Below are 20,376 nucleotides of genomic sequence, written 5' to 3'. Positions count from 1 at the left end.
TTTATTTAAGAATGTTTCTATGTACCAGGCAGTGAGTTCCAGGACAGCCAGGGCTAGACAGCAAAACCCTGTCTTGAAAAAAAAAAAAAATTCAGCTAGTTCAGCGAACCATTTTGCCCACGTGACCTCCTGTCTCTGCCTCCAGAGCACTGGGATTAGAGTGGGTTCCATACCTGCCCAGCTTTTATGTAAAGTTTGTAGATACAAAGTCCTGTCCTTCGGCTAGCTGGCCAGGCTCCTGTCCTCAAGAGTGTACAGCGAATGCTTTTCACACTGAGCCGTCTCCCCAACCCCAGGTGACTCTTTAACATATATATAAAATATTTATTATTTATATAATACATAATAAATAATAATATAAATATATATTTATATATAAGGTGTGCACCACTACACCAGATTTAGGTGGTGGCGGGGATTGAACCGAAGGCTTCCTACAAACTAGGAAGGCACTCTACCAACTGGGTCACGCTGCTGCCCTCCCTTATTAGTTCCTCTCCTGGCCGCCGGCTGCTTTAAAACAGGCCCCGCCCCCTCGTCGCGTTCCGGGTATCAGGGCCAATCAGAAAGCTCCTAGGGGGGCTGGGTCCGCCCCCTGGGTCACGTGCTGAGGTCGGACAGCGAGAGGGACCAACCGGAGTCGCGGCAGCGCGGCCCGCGGCCCGCGAGGGGCGGGGTCGGGGTGACGTGGGCGTATTTAAAGGGCCGGGGTCAGCTGACGGCTGGCGGCCGGGGAGCAGTTCGCGGACGCGCGCCGGGGAGGCAGGCGATGGCGCGGGCACAGCCGAGCGGACCCCGGGGCCGCCGGGGTCAGGTGCTCGCGGCGATCCCCCTGCTGCTGGTGTCGCTGGCGGGATCCCGGGCCAGGGTAGAAGATGACTTCAGCCTGGTGAGCCCTGCCGCACCTGCCCAGGTGGCCGCTGCCCCCCCCCGGCTCGGCCAGCTCTCCGAGCGCCACCCCTGCCCGCAGCCCCTCCCCTGCCCCGGAACCTCCGGCTTCCGCCCTTACTCTCCTCCGGACTCCTCTGTTCAAGGACACCCCCACCCCTGCTCGGGCTCCCCACTGCCCTCTCCCGGAGGGCCCTAGCTGGGGCGGCGACCTGTCGGTCTGCATCGAGGGTGTCGTCCGCACAGGTGCAGCCGCTGGTGACCATGGAGCAGCTGCTGTGGGTGAGCGGGAGGCAGATCGGCTCGGTGGACACTTTCCGCATCCCGCTCATCACCGCCACCCCGCGGGGCTCGCTCCTCGCCTTCGCCGAGGCCCGGAAAAAGTCTGCCTCCGACGAGGGGGCCAAGTTCATCGCCATGAGGAGGTCCACCGACCAGGGTACAAAGGTGCCCGGGTGGAGAGTGGGCTGTACGGGTGACTGGAGCTCGGGAGTCGGGGGCTCCCTTCCCCGATCCAACCGCCCAGGGGTGGAACTTCGAGGCCTGGGTCCCTAAGGAGTTAGGGAACCCCCGAGGGGGCAAAGTGTCCGGGGAGCTAGCCGCAGCCTCCAAGGGGTGATCTCATAACTCACTGGGAATGAAAATTATGTGTCTGAATGGAGGGAGCAGGAAATCATGTCAGAGAAAGAAGGAACAGGGCCCCGGTGCCACCTTAAGGTCCCTGGGGAGAGGCAGGATGTGAACAAGAAACTGCTTTTTTTCCAGGTAGCACATGGTCCTCTACAGCCTTCATCATAGACGACGGGGAGGCCTCCGATGGGCTGAACCTGGGGGCCGTGGTCAACGATGTGGACACAGGAGTGGTGTTCCTTATCTATACCCTGTGTGCCCACAAGGTCAACTGCCAAGTGGCCTCCACCATGTTGGTGTGGAGTAAGGATGACGGCGTTTCCTGGAGCCCGCCCCGGAATCTCTCCGTGGAGATTGGCACAGAGATGTTTGCCCCAGGACCAGGCTCTGGCATTCAGGTTTTTATCCTGGGGACAGGTGAAGAGGGCCAGATCCTGGGAATCAGATTCTTTTTTGAGTGGGATTCCTTGCTGGGCGCGAGCATTCTGGAAAGAACACCCTACTGTGGGTGGAGAAGACGGAACTTGGCCATTGGCTTCTCACAGGGAGGTTGTCAACCTCTGTCCTTAGCCTGAGCAGGGTAGACTTGGGTGGCCTGTGGGCAGACACATACCTTTATCACAGTCCCAGTGGCCAGCAGAGTCCACGCTCAGGCTCGCCTTAAGCTCCCAGGCTGGGTGGGCGCTTGTGCACATGCCCAGCGGTGCCTTCTGCATGTCCCGGGGAACCTCCAGGGGAGGGCCGTGAGGAGGGCGTAAGTACCAAGCATGAGGTATGCGTGTATGAAAATGTCACAGCGAAACCCATTTCTTTGTATGCTAACCAAAAGTTTATTTCAGAACAAAAAGGCTAAGGCAAGCACGTCACTGTGAGTTAAGGGTTAGCCTGGGCTACGCTGAGTTCAAAGCCAGGCTACATTTAAAAAAGTGAAATTGAAAAGAGAGTACTGGATGTGGGGAGATAAAAAGCATAGTCCCAGCCCTTGGGGGGCAGAGGCAGGCGGATCTCTGAGTTCAAGGCCAGCCTGGTCTGGGGGGGGGGGGAAATGCCAGTACAGCCCCCCTGACCCCCGCGGATCTTCCCACAGAAGCAGCGGGAGCCCCGCAAGGGCCGGCTCATCGTGTGTGGACACGGGACGCTGGAGCGGGACGGCGTCTTCTGTCTCCTCAGTGACGACCACGGCGCCTCCTGGCACTACGGGGCCGGCGTGAGCGGCATTCCCTTCGGGCAGCCCAAACACGAGCACGATTTCAACCCGGACGAATGCCAGGTCAGGAGGCGGCGGTGGGGACACGCTCGCCCACCCCACCGCCCGGCCCGCCGCCCACCCCAACGCCGGGCCCGGGTCACCCAGCTCCGGCTTCCGCAGCCTCCCCTCCCCGGGCCCGGGTCACCCAGCCCCGGCTTCCGCAGCCTCCCCTCCCCGGGCTCTCCTGAGGCCGCGTTCTCTCCCCTCAGCCCTACGAGCTCCCCGACGGCTCGGTCATCATCAACGCCCGGAACCAGAACAACTACCACTGCCGCTGCAGGATCGTGCTCCGCAGCTACGACGCCTGCGACACCCTGCGGCCCCGCGATGTGACCTTCGACCCCGAGCTCGTGGACCCCGTGGTCGCCGCGGGAGCAGTGGCCACCAGCTCGGGCATTGTCTTCTTCTCCAACCCCGCCCACCCTGAGTTCCGTGAGTGCGGTGTCTGAGGGTGGGGTGAGTGGGGGGCCCAGCCTAGGCCGGGCGGGCGGGACGGAGCAGAGACGCCCCCCTGCTGGCCACCGCCCCCAGGAGTGAACCTGACTCTGCGCTGGAGCTTCAGCAATGGCACGTCCTGGCAGAAGGAGAGAGTCCAGGTGTGGCCGGGACCCAGCGGCTACTCGTCCCTGACGACCCTGGAAAACAGCACGGGCGAGGACGGAGAGCAGCAGCCGCCGCAGCTGTTCCTTGTGTACGAGAAAGGCCTGAGCCGCTACACCGAGAGCATCTCCATGGTCAAAGTCAGCGTCTACGGCACGCTCTGAGCCCCGCGCCCGCCCGAGGACGCCACGTCCCGGACTCCGGCTTCACGGCCCTCAGGGTGCCTGGAACCCGGCTCGCGCTCGACTCCAGTGTTTTGCAGAAGCAGTGTCTCCATGACGGGGAAGTCACTCGGCCGTGACTTAACGGCTGGCCCGGCTTCCTCTCCCAGACAGGAAGTCCCTTCCTCACCAGGAGCAGTTTCCAGAGGGCTGGGGATAGCCCTGTCCCCTCTCTCAGGACAGTGGAGCTGTTCCTTTCTGGGACAGGATGGGGGTGAGGGGTTGTCCCCTGGAGTGTAACAAATGTGAACCCAGGAACTGGCTGTCCTCCGAGGGTTTGGGAGCAGGTACAAGATCTGAAGAGGATTGCTTAAAGTCCCCAGGGCAGAACGTCCTTTCAGAGTACAGGTAGACACGCGCACACACACACCCTTGATTATTTATAAATCAAAATATTTGTAATTTAAAATTTTTAATGAAGGAGAAAAAGCGTTTGTGGAGTCTGTGGTTCTGTCCACTCACATCTTCCTGACTGCCTCAGGGACACTGGTGAGGTCAGGAGAGAGTCCACTCATTGCTTGGGAAACAGAACCCGGTCGATCAAATCCCACTTACCCATTGACAGTCCTCCCTGGTGCTTTTCACAGTGTCCAGGAGTATCAGGGAGCTGTTTGGGGTAGTTTGTTTGTTTGTTTGTTTGTTTGTTTGTTTGGTTTGGTTTTTTGAGACAGGGTTTCTGTGTAGCACCAGCTGTTCTGGAACTCACTCTGTAGACCAGGCTGGCCTTGAACTCACAGAGATCCTTCCCGAGTGCTGGAAATAAGGGCGAATGCCATCACCGCCCTGCTGAGGATATTTTATTTCTAGAGTGGGGTGGGGTATGAAATAGGGAACAGGTATGTAAAGCCAGATGGGAAGCCTTGTCAGCCCAGCCTGTGAGAAGGACAGCCTGTGAAAAGGAAAGAGCCCAGATGGATGCTAAGTATGCTGGGTGCCTGTAATCCCGAACTTCTGGGCTGAATATGTAGCTCAGTGGCAAAGCTTGTGCTCGGAATGCCTAATCTCTGGGTTCAGTCCTTGAGGGGTGCGTGTGTTTATTGAGAGAAAGGTATACTGCGTTCAGAGGACAACGTTGGAGGTGGTTCTCTCCTCCTCCTCTGCAGGTCCCAGGGATCAGGGTTGGTGGCAAGCGCCCTTGCCAGCTCAGTCGTCCTGCCATCTCTGCTTTAAAAAAATTATTTTTTACATAGAGGAATGCCGGTCACATTCATTTGCAGTTTAGAGGGTCATTTGTCTTTTGATAGCTTCTCTAAGAAGTGTTAAGACAGTCTGTCCTGTCCTGTCCTGTCTGTCCCCTCGGGGCTGTGGACACAGCGTGCATGAGATAAGCACGTCAGCACTCAGGAGGCCTCGGTTCAGCGCAGGCCCATGTGAACATGCATGTGCGTGCGCACGTGCACACACATATACACACACACAAATGCTTAGGTTCTCTAAAAAATGACAGATAATGTTGTCTTTTAATCACTTTGTTTTTAGCAAAAATCCTGTTTTTATCTCAAAGTGAATTGAACTCACTTCGCAGCCCAGGCTGGCCTCCAGCCCAACATCCTCCTGCCTCAGTCTCCCAAGTACTGGGAAAACAGAAGTGTGCCACCACACCTGGCTAATAGACTTTTTCAAAACACAAAAGGAAGAAAAATGGTCACCATGTTTTCAACATTCGGTTTAGGTTAGTTTTTGGTTTGTTTGCTTTAAGGTGGATCTTACTATACTGCCCAACTGACCTCCAATTCCTGAAATCCTCCTGCCTCAGATCTAGGACCTTTGGTATACCCCACCAAAACAGGCCGACATCCACAACTGGTTTTGTTTTGTTGAGACAGGGTTTCACTATCGCCCCAGCTGTCTTGGATCTTGCTTTGTAGCCCAGGCTGGCCTCGAACTCACAGAGACCCACCTGCCTCTGCTTTCCAATTGCTGGGATTAAAGGTGTGTGCCACCACACTGGGCTGCTTGTTTGTGTTTTGAATCAAGGTCTCACATTGTAGCCCAGGCTGGCCTGGAATGCACGCTATCCCAAATGCTTCATATCCTGCCTCAGTTCCTTTTAAAGGAATCTTTAAAATGAAATTTAAAAAATAAATATCTTTGGGGTTGGGGATTTAGCTCAGTGGTAGAGTGCTTGCCTAGCAAGCACAAGGCCCTGGGTTCAATCCTCAGCTCTGGAAAATAAAAGAAAAGAAAATATTTTGTTGTCACTGAACAGAGAAGCACTAACAGTGGCATCTGCTGTCCAACTGATATTCAAATTTAATTGAATGTCTCAAAAATATCTCAGATCTGATCAAATCAGAACTGAAACCCAGGCATGGTAGTATAATCTCAGCACTCTGGAGGCAGAGGCAGGAGGATGGCTAGAAGTCTGAGGGCAGCCTGGTCTCCATAAGCAAGACCCTTTTTCTAAACACGAACTGGCGGAGAGATGGCTCAGTGGTTATGAACACTGGCTGCTCTTGCACAGAACCCTAGTCTGAGCCAGCCCCCCACAGTAGCTCACAACCACCTGTAACTCCAGTTCCAGGGCACCGGACACCCTCTGGCCTCCACAGGCTTCAGGCACATACATGGTACACAGACATACATACATGCAGGCAAAATACTCATACACATGAAAATGATTTAAAACAAAAGTAAAAATCAGGACTCAGGAAAATCTGTTCCTGTTTGCTCACATTTATTTATTTGTTTGTTTGTTTGTTTGTTTATTTATTTTGGTTTTTCATGACAAGGTTTACTCTGTAGTTTTGGTGCCTGTCCTGGATCTCACTCTCTAGACCAGGCTGGCCTCGAACTCAGAGATCTGCCTGGCTCTGCCTCCCAAGTGCTGGGATTAAAGGCGTGCGCCGCCACCGCCACGCTGGCCCCTGATTGCTGACTCTTGCAGCTCTTTAATCCGTGCCACCCCTCTGTTTGCTCAGCTTAGCTGGATTTTAGTCCCATCTGGACAGAAACAGCAGGTTGTCCTGGGACGGCCCTCTGTGCCTTTGTAGTTTTGCTTCCCTGATGTCATCTAATGCCTCCCTCCATCTCCTGTGTCCGCAGCTGTGAGACCCATGAAGGTTTGGCTGGATTTGTGTTGCTCTTGGGGAGATCTGATTCCCCCATGGCTCCCATGGTTGCCCACTGCTCCTTCATGCTTGCTTAGCCGGCTTGTCCCCGACTGAGCACAGGGCTGGGGCACAACCCTCTTTGGAAGTTTCGCCTGCAACCCTCCTAAGCAACAACGCCATCCTGGGATGTGTTGTCCGTTACCATTATTTCGTGGAGTTGCAAATGGGTGATTTTTTTTTTCCTTATTTTTCTCCTCATTTATTAGCTGCAATTCTTCAGTTAAAAAAAAAAAAAAACCTTTCCCGGGCTGGAGAGACGGCTCAGCAGTTAAGATCACTTGTTGCTGTTGCAGAGGACCTAGGTTTGACTCCCAGGACCCACAAGGCTGCTCACAGCCATCTGCAACTTTCTTTGCAGGGGATCTGATGCCCTCTTCTGACTTCTGTGAGCACCAGGCATATTCATCCATGCAGGTGGACACTCAGATTCATAAAACTAGTATTTTCTTTAAGAAAAGAAAGAGAGAGCTTCCCTCCTCTGGGCTGTTTGTTTGCTCCTGGTGCATGGCTGGTACAGGAACTTCGGGGGGTGGGCTCACTCTCCCTTCAGCAGTTCTCAGAGTCAGTTGATGTAACTCGCTGCCCTAGTCAGTAAACCACATGGTTGCCCCATGGAGCATACAGAGGCCCATCCACTGTCCTGCCGAAGCAGAGAGGGAGGGTCTGAGGAAAAATGATTGACAGTAAGACTCCTAACAAGACCATATTAATAGAGACAGACAGAATAGTCAAACAACACACACACACACACACACACACACACACACACACACACACACACGGCACACGGCACACGGCACACGGGGGTGGGTAGTGGGAGGAAAGGGAACCTGGTGAAGTAGAACTGATCATGGGCAGTGTGACCCATTACCCACCTTCTGCAGAGTCAAAGACCCTGAGCTCCAGTAGATGATGCCTGAAGACCCCCTCCTCCCCCCTGGGACAGGCTCTGGAGCCCATCATAAACCAGACCCCTCCCTCACCATACCCCACGGCAGCACCAGGGCCCCCCCACTGCTTGGAACGGAACCTGGGGTCTCAGGCATGCTAGGCAAGTGCTGTACCGCTCCCGAGCCACACACCTGGCCCTGGATTGTTTTGTTTTATCTTGGTTAGGTGACAGTGTGTCACTATGTAGACCAGCCAGGTCTTGAACCTGTGAGCCTCCTGCCTCTGCCTCCAGAATACTGGTATTACAGGCATTTGCCACAACTCTGTAGGACTGCATAGATCCTGGAGAGATGGTTGGGCAGTTAAATCCAGAGCACCAGGTTTGATTCCCAGCATCCTCAGTTTACAGCTGGCTGTAGCTCTAGTCCCAGAGGATCCAAAGCCCTCCTCTGACTTCCTCAGGCACCAGGCACGCATGTAGTGCACATATATACATTTAGGCAAAACAGTCACAAGAATAAATAAATAAACCTAAAAAAACATTTTAAATACATTTCTAAATTTTATCACACAGGCCTAAAACCCGAGTTTTGATCCATGTAAAGGCCAGCCATGGCAAGGCGACACCTGGTACAAAAGCTGAACTCTGGGAGAGCAGCCCATGTCTGTAAACCTCCAGCCCTAAGACAACGCCATGGTTTGCATCGGTTTTGATTTGGAACCATTTTAATGCAATGGTTCCAAAGGGGGCTGGAGAAATGACCCAGCCGTTAAGAGCGCTTGCTGCTCTTGGAAGGACTCGGGTCCCCAGCATCCACATGATGGCTCCCAACCATCACAACTGCAGTTCTAGGGGAGCCAACACCCTCTTCTGGCCTCCACGGGCACCAGGCACTGTACACTTACGTACAACCAGGCAAAACACTTCGTAGGCACAAAAGAGTAAATTAAAAAAAAGAAAACATGGGCAAACAAGCAATGTGGTCGGTAAACGTCTTGGTTTTTCATTTCCTTTTCTTTGATGTGCTGGGAAAGGAACCGGAGGCCACAGGCATGCTAGTCAAGCGCTCTGCTCTTCAGTGGGTAAACTGGTCTCGATCTTTGTTCTGGGTATAATGGAAAAGGCTAAATATGTAGAAAATTCTAACCGAGGTTCACACTTCTGTGAGATGGAGGCTAGAAGTCACATTTCCTGTGGCCCCAAATCTGTAAACCAAGAGCCTAGTGGTGTGACAGAGCTTCAGTCTTGGTTTGGTCGGCTGGGTCCAGTGCAAGAACTCGGTGCAAACTGGGGCTGTAAAAGTTACTAAGAGGCAGTCTGGTCGCCAGCAAGCAGGCAGGCGAATGTTTCCGACTCACTGGAGAGGTTGAGCTGCCCCAGCAACTGGAGGCCCGGTGGAAAGCAGGGCGAAGCAGGGACTATCAGGAACAAACATCTGCCTCTGAGGATGCTGTGCCAAGGCTAGCACCAGTTACCCCGACGCTGTGCTCAAAGAGAGTCGGCACCAGCAGTCCAGCACATCTGGGTTTCAGCATTTGATCAAAGAGATTAGGAGAAATGTCCTGGGCCTTGTATGCGAAAGAGGGGGACCAGAGGCTGGGGAGATGGCCAAGATGGAGCCCCGGGATGGGCGCATAGTTAGGCATGTCCTGGGTTCATTTTGATTTGAGATTAGTTGTTTCAGATCTCTCTCTCTCTCTCTCTCTCTCTCTCTCTCTCTCAAATTTATCTATTTATTTATTTGTTTGTTTTTGTGTTTTCGAGACAGGGTTTCTCTGTGTAACCATTCTAGCTGTCCTGAAACTCTCTCTGTAGATCAGGCTGGCCTCGAACTCACAAAGATCCGCCTGCTACCTCCTGAGTGCTGGGATTAAAGGGGGTGCCACCACCACCGGTGAGAAAGAGTTTAGATAGGATCTAAACCTAAAACCTAGCCTCAAACCTCAACTTCCCTATATCGCAGAGTCTGGCCTTAAACTGATTACATCCTCCCACCCCCAGGAAATACCCTCCCCCACGCCTTGTTCTGAAGATTAGATAGGACCCACCTTTGAGGTGAGCACTGTGTTATCTAGCTGTTTCTTCAGTCCCTTTTTATTTTTTTGAGACAGGATCTAGGTAAATTTCCCAAGCTTTGATCACACTCTGTAGCCCAGGCTGGCCTTTCGCTTGCAATACTGCAGGCCTCGTGAACAGCTGGGTGGACAGTCCCAAGCCTTCAGGCCTGGCTCTTCACACTATTTACTGTTCATCATAAAAAAAAGGCTAGGCTGAGGTGTGTAGTCAAGAGCACACCCATAGTCAAGGCCCTGCATTCCAACCTCAACACGGGAAAAAAAAATGTTTAAAGTCTTCCTTTTATAGAGGTTGTTCACTTCTCTCAGAAAAAAAATCAAGCCAGTGGAGCACTGGAGTCCCTGTATGGTCTGTAAGATGCCCATCCCCCAAGAGCTACCTTCACAAGGCTGTGGAGGCTCCTCACCCAGTGTTACCCACTAAGGTTTAACAGGAGAGTGCTGGCAGACATCTTTATCTTTGGTGTATTTTTAGATTTTAATGATTTAATGATAGGCAATAGGCATTCTAGAACGTCATCATTTCCACTCGAGGGTCACCTGACCAGGGACAATGACATCTCACACTTCAGTGTCAGCATGTACTTTACCCTTGGAATAACTTGTTTCCTTATTCTTTAGAAAATAAAACAGCCATCCAAAGACAGCCCTGTAGGAGGCAGGGGACAGAGGACACCTCATTGGCCAGTTGGAGATCAGCCTCAGCTACATGAGACCTTTTCTCAAAACCAAAAACGACAACAATGGTTAAAGACAACCATGGGAAGGCTGGCCTGCTGAGAGATGCTGCCCTTGTCCTTGGGCAGAGCTAAAGACACGCCTGTGCCTGTTGGAGCGACAGCATTAAACCCGAATGGCCAGAACAGGTCAGCAAACCTTGCTGGTTGGCACAGCCCCGAGGTCCACCAGGTCGAGAAGTTTCTCCTGCTGTTTAAGGATGGTTTCCTCTCCAGGTCACTAATGCGACTTTCAGTTCCCTGTTCATTGTGTGTTTATTTTAAATATAATTAATAGGTTTTCTGGCCCTCGATAATAGGTTTCTCCACTGATGTGGTAAGCCAAATCAAGCCGAACTGAGAAAGTATAGCAACAGTTTGAGCAAACAACTCCCTGCAGGGTTCTCCAGGCCAGAGAAGCCACACACCTGAACTAAAGCAGGGAGATTATATAGCCTGTGGGCGAGAGGTGATGACGTGTCTGCCCCAAGCTGGGTTTGTGCCCAGGGATGGTCAAAAGCTGAGTCTTAGGCGGGGACTTGGGCGGCTGACAGCTTCGGGGGAGGAGGCTGCCGTAGCCTCCAAGAATTCAGGACTGGGCTTTTTGGCTCTTCTCTTTTGTTCAGAGACTCTCTGAGTGTGTGGGGTTTGGAGAGAGAGACAGAAATGGGGCTTTCTGGATCAGCAGGGTGCAGTTGGAGGTTCCAAACAAACAATAGTATTTTGCATTTATTCTTTGAGAATCTCATACGTGCATACAATATATTTTGATCATCTCTACCCCCTGATCCAACTATTCCCAGATTCCCCTCACATCTCCCTCCCACTTCTCCTTTTTAAATTACTTATTTATTTAATGTGTATAAATGTTTTGTCTGCATGTTTCCAAGTATACCACCTGCATGCTTGGTACTCCCAGAGACCAGAGGAAGGCCTAGCCCTCCACCCTGTTTGGAATGGAGCGATAGACAGTGGTGAGCTTCCATGTGGGTGCTGGGAATCAAACCTGGGTCCTCTGGAAGAGCAGCCAGTGCTCTTAGCTAGTGAACCATCTCTTCAGCTGCTGCTACCTCCCCCCACCTCCATTTTTATGAGCCAATGGGTCCAGTCAGTGCTGCCCATACACTCCTGTCTGTGGGACCATCCACTGGGCCATGGACAAACCCCTACCAGGGGCAACGCCTTCGGGGTAGGTGGGACGACTCAGGAGGTAAAGGCGCTTGCCTCCACAACTGAGACCTGAGTTCAATCCTTGGGACCCACATGGTGGGAGAACTGACTGCTAAGTTGTCTTCTGACCCCGACAAGTACCCACATGAACACACACACACACACACACACACACACACACACACACACACTCCTGCACACACACACACACACACACACACACACATGCACACACACGTACACACACACACACACACACACACACGCACGCACGCACGCGCGTGCACACACATGCACACACACATATACACACGCGCACACACACATACACACACACATACACACACACTCCTGCACAAACATGCACACACACAAAGGTAATACAAATTTTTAGACCTGATTCTCCATACCCTAGCAGCCTTCACAGCCTTCAGCAACCAATAGCTCCTCAGCTAGTTATGGGGTTCTGTGAGCCACTGTCTGTCTGTCTGTCTCCTGTCTGTCTATTGTTTTTTCCAGACAGGATTTCTCTGTGTAGCTAGGGCTGTCTGGATCTCACTCTGTAGAACAGGCTGGCTTCGAACTCTGAGACCCGCCTGCCTCTGCCTCCCGAGTGCTGGGATTAAAGACTGGGATTAAAATTGCCTGGCATAGCCAGGCGGTGGCAGCGGCGGTGGCAGCGGCGGCGGCGGCAGCGCACGCCTTTAGTCCCAGCACTCCGGAGGCAGAGGCAGGCGGATCTCTGTGAGTTTGAGGCCAGCCTGGTCTACAGAGTGAGTTCCAGGACAGGCTCCAAAGCTACACAGAGAAACCCTGTCTCGAAAAACCAAAAAAAAAAAAGTCTCACTCTGTAACCCAGGCTGGCATAGAATTTACCATGTAGCCTGGGATAGCCTTGAATAAAGACAATCCTGCCTCAGTTTCCCACATGCAGGGGTTAGAGGTGGGGACCACCATGCCCGGCTGTGGTGTGAGTTCTCGGCTGTGAAGTCATCTGTTGCTGTGCTGGCCAGAGCCCCTGAGACAGGATTCCCCTGTGTGTTGTGCTCTGGCTCAGCTGGAAACAGTTGTTTTCCAGGAGAGCGGCCGTGGGAACTCCAGTGAGGTGTCCCCGTGGGTGCTTTGACTTTTGCCTTGGCTGAGCCCTTTGAGAATCACCAAGCAAAGCTGTGTTTTTAAGCAGGGCATGGTGGCGATGCCGAAAATCCCAGAACTTCAAAAGTAGAGGCTCCAGGATTTGAGGCCAGTTTGCCTTACATAGTGAAGTTCAGGCCAACCTGAGCATAGGAGTTGTGTAAAAAAAAAAAAAAAAAAAAAAAAAAACAAGAGCCAGACGGGGGTGGCGCACGCCTTTAATCCCAGCACTTGGGAGGCAGATCTCTGTGAGTTCGAGGCCAACCTGGTCTACAAAGTGAGTTCCAGGACTGCCAGGGCTGTTACACAGAGAAACCCTGTTCTCGAAAAATAAAAAACAGCCAGGCGTTGGTGGCGCACGCCTTTAATCCCAGCACTCGGGAGGCAGAGCCAGGCGGATCTCTGTGAGTTCGAGGCCAGCCTGGGCTACCAAGTGAGCTCCAGGAAAGGCGCAAAGCTACACAGAGAAACCCTGTCTCAAAAAACCAAAAAAAAAAAAAAAGAAAGAAAAATAAAAAACAAAAATCGGGTGGTGGTGATGGCGCACGCCTTTAGTCCCAGCACTCGGGAGGCAGAGCCAGGCGGGTCTCTGTGAGTTCAAGACCAGCCTGGGCTACAGAGTGAGTTCCAGGACAGGCTTCAAAGCTACACAGAGAAACCCTGTCTGGAAAAACCAATAAATGAATGAATGAATGAATGAATGATTAAAAATAATTAAAAAAAAAAAACAAGAAAAAGAAAGAAAAAAGTCCTCACGGGTGTACCCAGCCACTTGGGTTTTACTTATTTCCAGATGAAGTCAAGTTGACCACCGGGAACAGCCATCACAAGTCCATCCCTTGTCAACTTGACAAAAAAACATAACTCCTTATGTCATGCTTAATTTCCAAATGAAAACAATAACCAAGTCATAATTATGCCTATCGTAACCATCCTATGTATGGCTGCAAATGTGATGCCCTGATGGTGGCCCACTGCTCACCAGTGGGAGGTGCCCCTTCTGGTCTAAGCAGGAGTCGTGGAGGTGTCTTTTAGAGTTCCCAGAAGCTGCAAAAGCAAAAAATCTCTGGAACAGGGGGTTGGAGAGACGGCTCCATGTGTAAGAACACAGGCTGCTCTTCCAAGGGACCTGGCGTTGATTCCCAGCACCCACACGGCAGTTCACCACCATCTGTAACTCCAGGTCCAGAGCATCCATCACCGTCTACTGGCCTCTTCAGGCACTGGGCATAAACATGGTACCGGACATGCATACAGCCAAAACACCCATACACATAAAATAACTTTAAAAATGGTACAAACTGTTTCATACAGCCCTGGCTGGGGACATGCCTTCAGGGTCCGGAGCAACCAGCTGCCTCTGTGCAGTCCTCTCAAAGCTCTCTGGTGCTGGCAGAGGGTGGTCTGGCTGCTAGCTGGCTGACAGTTCTTTGCTCCAGGCAGCCAGAGTCCCATGTCTGTGGCTGAGGGACTGTGCTGCACCGGCTTCGATTACATACAGGAAAATGAGCGCCAGGCACACTGGAGGTAAGAATGTAGGAAACGTCATTATCATTAGTGATTTTAATACAGTTAAGATTTTAACTGTATGTAAGGGCAATTAAGACCTAGGCCAAGCACGGTGCTACACAGTTCCCAGCCCTGTGGAGGCTTCATGTGGAGAGACTGAACCTGTGAGAACTCCAGGGTGGAGGCCTGGGGAGCTCAATGTCTGCCTGGGTTTCCAGCCTGCTCCAGCAGATTGCCTCTGAGGGGAAGGCGGTATGGACGGATGATAGTTCTGTGATTGCTCCACGTCTGATGTGTGGATAAAGGCTGCCGGGTTGATGAAGATGGTACATTGGAGCAGACGTCTTTTTAAACACTTCCTCATTACAGGAAGCTGTGAGCTTTGAGGATGGGAATGATCAGACAATGACCTCAACTTAGCCAAAGCAGTTTGTGTGTTTTTAAGGATTTGGAGGGTTTTTGTTTTTGTTTTTGTTTTTTTGAGATAGGGTCTCACTATGCAGCTCTAGGATCTCAGTACATTGACCAGGCTGGCTTTGAACTCCGCCTGCCTCTGCCTCCCTAGTGCTTTTGAGAAGATCTTATGCAGCTCAGAACTAGCTGTACAGCTGAAGCTGACCTTGAACTTCTGACCCTGCCAGCTGTGCCTCCCAAGTGCTGAGATGCCAGGCATGCCCTTGGTTCTCCAGGGCTTTGTGCATGCCAGGCAAACACGGTACCCCCTGAGCTACATCCCAAGCCCCATGTGGCTGTTGATACCCTAACAGTGGTTCAGTCTTATGCCTGAACTGGCACCAGAAGGGAGGTCTGACCGTTTGATCTGGAAGGAAGGGAAAGGAACGCAGAAGAGGCCTTGAATAAATGACTGATCATTTACAGGAATGGTTGACCATTTATGAAGGGATGCCAAGGGTTCAGGAAGGGCAGGTGAGGTACTGAATAGGCTTTGTAAGTGACGGTCTGGGAAGATTGTCCTTCATACCTAATTCAGTCATGTGCTAAGCCTTCTGAAGAGCATTATACAAAAAAAAAAAAAAAAAAAGTTATACAGCATTAAGTTCTCTGTGAGAGTAAGAGGTGCTCTCGTCACCTACACACGAGGGGACTGTAAGAGTGACTAAATTGGTCAAAGTTAACTTTAAGTAACTGGCATGGCCCTGGTGGAGCACGCCTTTAATCCCAGCACTTGGGAGCCAGAGGCAGTTAGATCTCTGTGAGTTCGAGGCCAACCTGATCTACAGAGTGAGTTCCAGGACGACCAGGGCTATACAGAGCCAGGGTTACACAGAGAAACCCTGTCTCAAAAAAAAAAAAAGAAAAAAGAAAAAAAAAAGGGTGGTGGTGGTGGTGGCTGGAGAGATGGCTCAGTGGTTAAGCGCACTGGCTGCTTTTCTGAAGGACCTGGGTTCAATTCCCAGCAACCACATGGCAGCTCACAACTGTTTATAATTCCAAGGGATCTGGCACCGTCACATAGACATACATGCAGGCAAAGCAGTAATGCACATAAAATAAAAATAAGTAAATTATAAAAGAATAAAACAAACAAAAAAAAGTATTCAGTCTTTCTTTCTTGGGCCCTCTCCCCCAAACTCCCCGGAGCTGAGGACCAAACCCAGGGTCTTGCACTTGCAGGAAAAAATTATTCTGTATGCTTTAAAAATCTTTCCTTTTTCTATTTTTTAAATTTTATTTGTATGAGTGTTTTGCCTGCGTGTATGTCTGTGCATCCCATGTATTTGTTGCCACAGAGGCCAGAAGATGCTGGATCCCGTGGAACTGGAGTTACAGGTGGTTGTTAGCCATCAGGTGGGTGCTGGGACTCAAACTCTTGTCTTTTATAGGAACAGCCAGTGCTCTTGACCATCTCTCCAGCCTCTACCTCCAGAATCTTTTTGTTTTGTCTTTTCAAGACAGGGTTTCTCTGTGTAATAGCCTGACTGTCCTGAACTCCCTCTGTAGACCAGGCCGGCCTCCAACTCAGAGATCCACCTGCCTCTGCTCTGGAGTGCTAGGATTAAAGGCGTGTGCCACCACCTTACCACTACCACTCGGCTACCTCCAGAATCTTTTATTATTATTATTATTATTATTATTATTATTATTATTATTATTTGTTTTTTTTGAGACAGGGTTTCTCTGTGCAACAGCCCTAGCTGTCCTGGAACTCACTCTGTAGACCAGGCTGGCCTCAAACTCAGAGATCTGCCTGCTTCTGCCTCTCGAGTGCTGGGATTAAAGGCCTATGCCACTGTAGCCCAGCTACCTCCAGAATCCTAATCATTTCTGTTCCCAATATGCTGTAAACCCCAACCAAGTATTGTGAGAGATTATATGCAGTACAGACCCATCAGAGTAAAAGTTCACAGTTTTGGCAGGGTGCAGTTTGACACCTTTAGAGGCAGAGACAGGCCGATCTCTGGCTCAAGGACAGTCTGGAACTCACAATGCATCCCAGGTCAGCCAGGCTAGAGTGAGACTCTGTCTCAACAAACAAACAAACAAATAAACAAAGCAAGCACACAAGCACTCTCTGGCTGTTCTTCCAGATGACCCAGGTTGAAAACAGGATGCTACAGTCTGTAATTACAAGCCCAGGTGATCTGGCATCCTCTTCTGGCCACTATGGGAATTGCATGCATGTGATACACATGCCAGCAAATTATCCATACACCTAACAATGTTTTTTTCTTGTTTGTTTCTGGTTTTGTTTTGAGACAGGGTCTCACTATGTACCTCAGACTGTGCCTCAAACTCAGAGAGCCACCTGCCTCTGCCTTCGAGTACTGGGCTTAAAAGTGTGTGTCTCAGCCGGTGGTGGTGGCGCACGCCTTTAATCCCAGCACTCGGGAGGCAGAGTCAGGCGGATCTCTGTGAGTTCGAGGCCAGCCTGGGCTACCAAGTGAGTCCCAGTAAAGGCGCAAAGCTACACAGAGGAACCCTGTCCCAAAAAAGGAAAAAAAAAAAAGTGTGTGTCTCCTCACCCAGCTAAAACATTCTTTTTTTTTTTTTTTTTTTTTAATCGAGACAGGGTTTCTCTGTGTATCTTTGCGCCTTTCCTAGAACTCACTTGGTAGCCCAGGCTGGCCTCAAACTCAGAGATCCTCCTGGCTCTGCCTCCCAAGTGCTGGGATTAAAGGCGTGCGCCACCACCGCCCAGCTTAACATTCTTTTAAAGTTGAATGATTTTAACTTTTTATTTGTATGTGTGTGTGTGTGTGTGTGTAGGTCAGAAAATAACATCCACCAAGTGGGTGCCGGCAATCAAAGTCAGGTCCTCAGGCTTGGTGGCAAACGTTTGCCTTCCTGGTTGAACCGGATCCCCAGCTCTGACTGTACCCCACCACCTTCCCCTGTTCCCCACCTTGCCAGTTAGAGATGGGACAATTTCAAAGGGAAAAAGCCAATCAAGTGATTAGCAAAAAACCACTTTCCTGTTAGGGAGGGAAACAGTGTTAATGTTCCATGGCTCCCCTTTGTCTAAAATCACTCGTGGCTAAGTAGCCTGGCCTAAAACTTAAAAATTGTTTTAGATTTATTTATTTTATGCATGTAAGTGTTTTGCCTGGCACCCTCAGAAGTCAGAAGGGTCGAGCACAGACATACATGGAGGCAAAACATGCACACATAAATTTGTAATTTATTTAAAATTAAAAAAAAAATAAATGGTTTCCCCAGCAACCACTAACTGCCCACAGCTCTTCAGGGAAGAATGAGGCCTCCCCACGGCTCCTCACACCAGCACAGATGTCCATGGGCCAAGTCTTGTGTTACCAACCACAGCTTCTGTGAATTCACGTGTACTTAATTGCTGTGTCAAGTCCAGGAGCTGGAGGGATGCCTCAGCGGATAAGAACACCAACTGCTCCAGGTCCAGAGGACCTGGGGTTCAATTCCCAACATCCACATGGCAGCTAACAACTGTCTGTACCTCCAAGATCTGATACCCTCACAGACACACATGCAGGCAAAACATCAATGCACATAAAATCAACAAAAAAGGTGGTCATTTTTTTGAAATGGGTATCTTGTGTCCCATGCTAGCCTCTATGTAACTAAGGATCACCCTGAACTCCTGATCCTCCCGTCTCTACTCCCAAATGCTGGGATTACAGGTATGCACCACTGCCTGTCTTGGATATTACTTTAAACTACCTGGCGTTGGGACACTGAGCACAACCCAAACACATATCCGAGACAAGAGTGCTGCAATTACAGGTGGTACCCAGTCTTTCATCCCTCCCTGAAACACTTCCTGTGTGAGTACTTGGAGGCCAGGGACCTATGGTTAGTTATCTTGAACAGCACAGCATTAAAAAAAAAAAAAAAAAAAAAAAAAAATTGTATCTAGATTCTTTAAAAGTATGCTGGGTGGTGGTGGCCTACACTTTTAATCCCAGCACTAGAGACCAGGTTTGAGGCCTGCCTAGAAAAGCCAGAGACACTATTCTCTTCAGTTTCATACATGTGTATATTATATCCTAATAGCTGCCACACCTTTCAACTCCCACTCCCTATTAGTCTTTCCCACATTCCTTGTTTTGGTTTAAGATAAGGCCTGTCAAAAAAAAAAGAAAAAAAAAGCCGGGCGGTGGTGGTGGCTCACGCCTTTAATCCCAGCACTTGGGAGGCAGAGACAGGCGGATCTCTGTGAGTTCGAGGCCAGGCTGGGCTACCAAGTGAGTTCCAGGAAAGGCGCAAAGCTACGGAGAGAAACCCTGAATGACCTTATCTGATCCTTCTGCCTTTACCTCTCCAATATTACCAGTTTACTTGGTGCCGGGATGGAATCCCTACCTTCTGGTATGCTAGGCAAGCACTGGCTGGAGTTCCCTGGCTAACATGGCAACTCTCCCACCCCTCCCCATAGGTACACCAGTTACCTGGTGGGTGAAATGCTGCAAACACGCGGTGGTTAGAGACCCAGACCCTTTTCCATGAGATTTGATGCTGTCCTACTCTTTAGACAGTAGCAGGCATGGGGGAGGGGAGGCAGACTGGAGATTGTTCAGCACTGATACCTTTGTTCAAGGCAGTGGGATAAGTGAAATCATTTCTTGACCATGGGCTAAAACTGAGGTCAGCTTGACCCCATGTGCAGTACTTACAGAACTTTTACAAAATTGCATTGTTCTACTTCTAGACCAAAGGGGTCACATGGTGATACACCGTGACCTTCCATGTCCAGTCTTGTCTGCTAACAGCCACAACTAGCCAGCAGGTGTAGCAAACCTGTGGGGTTTGCCTACTTGGAACCTCAAATTCAGAGCCCATTCGGATCTCTTGCATGAGAATAGACCACAAAAGCTCCAAGGGATCCCAAGAGGACCTGAGCGCCTGCCTATCCGATGCCTGTGGGGACAGACACCTTTGTAGCACACATACAAACAGGTCAAACTTTATTTGGACCTTGTGGTAGGACCCAGGAACTTTTACTTGCAATAAATCTCTTGATACTACACCCACACAGATAATCAACCAATTAAATTTAAAGTATTTTATTAGAACCTTTCAGAGAAAACAATGACAAGCCATCATACTACCCAAATGGGTGACGTTCTGGTCCACTCTGGTAACAGTCGCCATCATATCCAGCTGATGTGGTCTAGCATTGACAGCTGTTGACACCCAGTAAAAACAAAATTCTAAGGATATGCCCAACTTCAGTCAGCTTTTGTAGCAACAAAATCCTGAAAATTCCAGAAAAGGAGCATGTTTAAGAGCTATGCAGGAAACACACCAGCTCAAAGACCCTCAGAAAAGCTCAGGCTAGCCCAACGAGGTCACCACAGAAAGTGGAAAGCACTGACTGTTACCTTTACAAGCCCTGGTGACAGGTATGATTGCAGGGCATTCTCTTTACTAATGAGCACCCAGTGGTCACAGGTCACAAAGAAGTACAGCATTCCTCCATAGAATAAGCCAAACCCCTTAAATTCCTCAAGTTGTCTTTAGCAGTCCTGGCCCATTTTACTAGAGTAACAGAGGGTTAACCAGAACACTTACCACAGCAAGCAGGAGAAAGCGCTTGCCATCCACTAGACACTGGATTGGGCAGGAACAATCACGCCATCCGGATCACTTCCTTCCAAGGACAAACTTCACCTTAGGCTGGGTCCCTCAGGTCAGCCCAAAATCTAGGTGAGGGGTCGAGGCCCCTGTGTAGTCTTCAGAACTCA

General features: G+C 50.5%; 1 protein-coding gene across 1 annotated transcript; it reads left to right on the top strand.

Moving 5' to 3' along the window:
- The first annotated feature begins 620 nt into the window (after nt 1-620).
- Neu1 (neuraminidase 1) lies at nt 621-4,028 on the top strand. Its single transcript, XM_028888026.2, has 6 exons — nt 621-889; nt 1,135-1,327; nt 1,654-1,916; nt 2,606-2,788; nt 2,977-3,199; nt 3,299-4,028. The coding sequence occupies exons 1-6, from the start codon at nt 770-772 to the stop codon at nt 3,529-3,531; spliced, it is 1,215 nt and encodes a 404-aa protein (XP_028743859.1). The 5' UTR covers nt 621-769; the 3' UTR covers nt 3,532-4,028.
- The last annotated feature ends 16,348 nt before the right edge of the window (nt 4,029-20,376 follow it).

Source organism: Peromyscus leucopus, chromosome 16_21, assembly GCF_004664715.2.
Source record: "Peromyscus leucopus breed LL Stock chromosome 16_21, UCI_PerLeu_2.1, whole genome shotgun sequence".
Taxonomy (NCBI): Eukaryota; Metazoa; Chordata; class Mammalia; order Rodentia; family Cricetidae; genus Peromyscus; species Peromyscus leucopus.
This window is presented reverse-complemented; position numbering and strand designations above follow the sequence as displayed.